Source organism: Colobus angolensis, unplaced genomic scaffold, assembly GCF_000951035.1.
Source record: "Colobus angolensis palliatus isolate OR3802 unplaced genomic scaffold, Cang.pa_1.0 Scaffold64, whole genome shotgun sequence".
Taxonomy (NCBI): Eukaryota; Metazoa; Chordata; class Mammalia; order Primates; family Cercopithecidae; genus Colobus; species Colobus angolensis.
The window spans coordinates 2,040,184-2,045,507 of record NW_012120043.1 but is presented as its reverse complement, the minus strand read 5'-3'; the positions used below and the strand labels follow the sequence as shown (position 1 = coordinate 2,045,507).

The following is a 5,324-nucleotide window of genomic DNA, read 5'->3' as shown; positions in this document are numbered from 1 at the left end:
GGGCGGGACGCGTTCCCGGCCGCAGCTGATTGGTGGGGTGGGGCGGGGTCCGAGCCGGCTGGCGCAGGTGACCCGCAGTTACCCGGGCTCGGGTCCCACGTGATGCCGGGAAGCCCCGGCTGACGCGCCTCTCCACCGCCCACAGTGCGGCTCGGCGGAGTACATGGCCCCGGAGGTGGTGGAGGCCTTCAGCGAGGAGGCCAGCATCTACGACAAGCGCTGCGACCTGTGGAGCCTGGGCGTCATCTTGTACATCTTGCTCAGCGGCTACCCGCCCTTCGTGGGCCGCTGTGGCAGCGACTGCGGCTGGGACCGCGGCGAGGCCTGCCCTGCCTGCCAGGTGCGGCGGCACGCGTACCCTCCTCTCCTGGGCACCTCTTCCCCCGGGCCTGCCCTGTGCACCCCCTAACCCCCCGGGGACCTGCCCTGTGTGCCCTACCCCCTGATACCATCCACAGGGCAGTGCCGCCCTGTCCTCCAGTTTCCCGAAGGCTTTTCAGGTTTGCCTGCCCAAGGGAAAACGCAGACAGGGTTCAGAGAGCTGAGAGGTGGAGTGAGGTTCCTGGTTTGGGGGGATCAGGCTCAGACTGCCCGCCCGCTGCTTAAGGCTCAGCATCTGTGGCCTGTGGCCCTTGGAACCAGGTCCTCCAGAGCTGCCTTTTTGTAACTCCAGCTCCACTTGGGTAGAGCCGACTCTCCGGGTCCGGCTCCCAGCCCCCTCCGCCCCAGGTGTGCATGGTCAAGGGTCTCGGGGTGGTTGGGGTCCTGATGGAGCCACATGTCAGTGCAAAGTATCCAGGTCCTTGGGCAGATCTAAGCTCCCCTGTGTCCTGTGTCCCCAGAACATGCTGTTTGAGAGCATCCAGGAGGGCAAGTATGAGTTCCCTGACAAGGACTGGGCCCACATCTCCTGTGCTGCCAAAGACCTCATCTCCAAGCTGCTCGTCCGCGACGCCAAGCAGAGACTGAGCGCCGCCCAAGTCCTGCAGCACCCCTGGGTTCAGGGGGTGAGTGCCAGCCCCAGGGGCGCCAGGGAGGGTATGGGAGGCTGCAGGGTGGCCTCAGAGCAAGCACGGGAAGCCGCGAGGGTGTAGCCTGGGACTCTGAGATGCGTTGAGGTCTGAGAGCGCAGGCTCTGCCCTGGGATGAGGGTTGCAGCCGAAATCCCCGCGGCCCACGTATGGGCCGTGCACGCTGGTCAGGCCGGCAGCTCCCAGGAGCAGCTACTCAGAGAAGCTTCCTGGAGGGTGGTGGGGACCTACATTCCTCTGCAAGCTGGAGTGAAGCGGGCAGCGAGTCCAGCTCACAGAGACCCCAGCCTGTCATCAGTTTCAGGCCCAGGCTCTGCCCCTCACCCTTCCCTGTGTGGCCTCCGATCCAGGCGGAGTCAGGTGTTTCTCCTGCCAGAGGTCATCTGAGCCAAGCTGCCACCCCAGGGAGTGGAGATTTACTAAAAATAGAAGCTGGGGTCACTCTGTGTCCCCAGGCGAGGGGCTGGGGGCCTCCAAACTCCTTCCAGAAGCATCCAGAGACCCGTGGGTTAAGAGGGGGGCGGAGGTGGGTTTGGGCTGGGAACAGCCGGGAGAGGTAGGGCCTGGGGCTCTGCTCTCCACCCTCACGGGGTCTTGCAACACCAGGCCTCAGCCTGGCCTAGCCTCGGTTTCCCTGGGCAGGTGGACATGGAGCCTCGCCATAGAGACCCTGGGGCAGGGACTTGGCTCCCGGGACACCCGGGTGCACTTCTGGTCTCCGATGGGGTCCTGGTGATGGGATGGGCACGGCATCCCTTGGCCAAACACCCCTCCTGGCACCCCAGGCGGCCCCAGCTGCTCTCCAGCCCCGCCCCCTGCCCGCTCTCGTTGCAGTGTGCCCCGGAGAACACCTTGCCCACTCCGATGGTCCTGCAGAGGTGAGGCCTGCAGGGGTGCTTGGGACCCCCAAGTCCAGGGGGCGGGGTTTCCAGGTTAAGACACTTGGGAAAGACCTGGAGCGCTGCTTTGGGGTGGGGGCTGCAGGCAAGCCTGATAACTCCGTGGAGATCCCGGTGGGGCCCTGGCACTCAGAGGAGCCCCAGGGTCGGGGCTGGGAGGGGGGCATGAAGCCCCTTCCCCCAGGGCCTTGCACAGACCCCAGCGGTTCCCTAAGGGGTGCCTCTTTGGTGACCACCTACCCCCACCCCATTTCCCAGGAACAGCTGTGCCAAAGACCTCACGTCCTTCGCAGCCGAGGCCATCGCCATGAACCGGCAGCTGGCCCAGCACGACGAGGACCTGGCTGAGGAGGAGGCCGCGGGGCAGGGCCAGCCCGTCCTGGTCCGAGCTACCTCACGCTGCCTGCAGCTGTCTCCGCCCTCCCAGTCCAAGCTGGCGCAGCGGCGGCAAAGGGCCAGCCTGTGCTCGGCCCCCGTGGTCCTGCTGGGAGACCGCGCCTGACCCTCCCGGCTCCCCTTTGTACATAGCTCGCCCATCCCCCAATCGAATGTCGCCAGCCGGTGTCCTGCGGGCCGCCCCTCCTCTGGCTGGATTCCCAGGCACTAAGCTCAGCTGAGGGGGGGCGTTTTATAGAAAGTTTTTGCTTTTGGGTTTTTCCTTCCTGTTTCCACCCCTCCCCCTTATTTTTTCCTTCGGACGCTTAAAAGCAATGCAGGCACCCGGGGAGGTGAGCAGAGGGTACGTGGCTGGGCTTGTCCCCTCCCCGGCCCCCAGCCCTGCTCACCTGTACTGTGAAGCCCCCAGGTCACCTGTACTGCCCGCCATCTGCCCACGTGGCTTGCAGTGACTCAGGAGAGCAGACCCACATCGTTCGCCATCTTCCAGAGCTGGGGAGGGCACAGGGCCCTGCCCGTGTTCCCTCCCAGCCCGCAGTATTTCAGGGACAGGCTCTTCCCCTCTATCCCTCACCCTGAGAGCACCCCTGGTGGCTTGGTTGGGGAGGGGAGGACCTGCCTGTCTCCAGAGGGGCCAGGCAGGCAGGTGGAGGGCAGCCCAGCCACCCACCCCATGGGATCCCCCAGCCTTTCACCCGCGCCTGCCTTGTCCCCCTGATAGTTGACAATCGGGGCTTCCTGCAAGGCCTGTCTGTCTGTCCAGGACTCCTGGTGGCCAGATTCGGCCTCCAACCTTGACCTTAAACTGCAGCTGACCCCAGGGGCTCGCCGCTGCCCCTCTCCACCGCTCCAGGGCCTGAGACAGCAGGAGCCCCGCCCGGCCTGAAGCTGTTTCCACCGCAGGAGGCAGAGGGACTGGACAGGCACTGTCAGCCAACGTGGGGGGTCCTGAAGACACCCCCTTGGGGCATGCGAGTGCCCCTTCTCAGGGCTCAGTCTGACCGTGGCCACGTCCTGCCTCGTGCCGCCCCTCGGGCCTGGCCTGGAAACTCTGTCAGCTCCGTCCTTGTCCTTAGAGCAGGGCCCAGACCCCAGGGTCTGGCCGAATCCCCACCCCCCAGGGCAGCGTTTTTGGTCTGCCACCTTCAGGAAAATGGCCGGGGCCTTGGCCTCCCTTCGGGCACCCAGGAATGGAGGGGCTTGCTCAGTCCCCCCACCCTCCACGCTCCAACCCCTGGGGGCTGCGGAGCCTGCCGCCCCTGCCTGCGGGGGGGACGTTCTATGCAATACAGGGTTCCACTTTAGAAGTGTGCGGGGCTGTGCTGCGGGGGCAGCTAGGGTCACCACCCGCCCTTCCCAGCCCAGTCCCCAAACTCCACGCCTGGGACAGCCCCCTCTGGCTTCTAAATCCGCGGTCGGGATTCCTTGTGTTTAGTTTTTTAGTTGTTTTTTTTTTTAAGGAAAAAAAACCGGTTGACTTTGCTTCCCTGTTCTTGAAGAATACTTGAATGTCGGGGGGTCTGGGGGTGGGGGCCTCGGAGACCGTCTGCCTGGCCCTGCTGCCCCTCCCGAATCTTGTAGGATGGTCACAGTCCGGTGGCCGTGGGGGTGCTCTGCCCTCCCTGGTCCCCACTGCCCATATCTGTGGACTGCCCCTTCCAAAGACCCCTGGGGGGGTGGGGCAGGCCGCCCACCCCCCTCCCCCTTCATGTCTCGCCCATCAGTGATTCTATGTTTTGTAACGGGGGATTCTCTGCCTTTTTGTATAAAAGAACAAACAAACAGACCCCCGCCCGCTGCAGGCGCCCACAGCCATCGCGTCTGAGCTGCTAGCAGCTTTTTTTTTTTTTTTTTTCTGAAGGTGGGACAGTCACTTCCTCCTCCTTCCCCACCCCTGTCGCATCCATGTGCGACCTGGAAGACTGGTCAGAACCATTACTGTGAATGAGTGAAGATCCTGGAGAACCCTGGGCCCCAGGCCAGCTCCCAGCGCTGGGGGACGGTGAACGGCCATGTGTTAATGTTACGATGTTTTTAAAAGACAAAAAAAAAAAAAAAGAAAAAAAAAACCTCAAACTTTTTTTTAAGTGGGGGAAAAACATCCAAGCACTTTAATTCCATTGTACCAGGTGAACTGACGGAGCTCAGAAGTTTTCCTTTACACCAACTGTCAATGCCGGAATTTTGTATTCTGTTTTGTAAAGATTTAATAAAAGTCAAAAAACCTGCTGTGTGTGCCGGAGTTTTAAGTTTTCTGTCGCTGCATAAGGAGCTGTCCCCAACCTATTGTTGCAAAACCACGTTGTTGCCCGTGGTGCTGAGTCAGGAGTTGTGAGGTGGTGCGCCACTGTGGGGTCTGTGTCTGCCCCAGGATGCCTGGATGCACCGCTGGGAAGACAGCGGCCAAAAGCTGAGCTCGGCCGGGCGCGGTGGCTCATGCCTGTAATTACCCAGCACTTTGGGAGGCAGAGGCGGGTAGATCACGAGGTCAGCAGTTCTAGACCAGCCTAATCAACAGGGTGAAACCCCATCCCTACTAAAAATACAAAAATTAGCCGGGCATGATGGTGCACACCTGTAATCCCAGCTACTCAGGAGACTGAGGCAGGAGAATCGCTTGAACCCGGAAGGCGGAGGTTGCAGTGAGCCAAGATCGCGCCACTGCACTCCAGCCTGGGCGACAGAGCGAGAGTACATCTCTCAAAACAAACAAACAAAAAAGCCGGGCGCAGTGGCTCTCGCCTGTAATCCCGGCACTTTGGGAGGCTGAGGCGGGCGGATCATAAGGTCAGGAGACTAACCTTGGCTAACATGGTGAAACCCCATCTCTACTAAAAATACAAAACAAATTAGCCTGGCATGGCAGTGGTTGCCTGTAGTCCCAGCTGCTGGGGAGGCTGAGGCAGGAGAACGGCATGAACCCGGTAGGCGGAGCTTGCAGTGAGCCGAGATCGTGCCACTGCACTCCAGCCTGGGTGACATAGCAAGACTGTCTCAA

At 61.8% G+C, this 5,324-nt stretch overlaps 1 protein-coding gene across 1 annotated transcript in view; it reads left to right on the top strand.

The window, feature by feature from the left end:
• MKNK2 (MAP kinase interacting serine/threonine kinase 2) overlaps positions 1-4,555 on the top strand; it is a 9,787-nt gene extending 5,232 nt beyond the window's left edge. Inside the window, exons 8-11 of the mRNA XM_011964114.1 lie at positions 104-340; positions 843-1,007; positions 1,866-1,909; positions 2,189-4,555. Coding sequence (XP_011819504.1) covers positions 104-340; positions 843-1,007; positions 1,866-1,909; positions 2,189-2,432 — 690 coding nt within the window. The 3' untranslated portion in view covers positions 2,433-4,555. The remainder of the gene's footprint in view (positions 1-103; positions 341-842; positions 1,008-1,865; positions 1,910-2,188) is intronic.
• Positions 4,556-5,324: the final 769 nt, after the last annotated feature.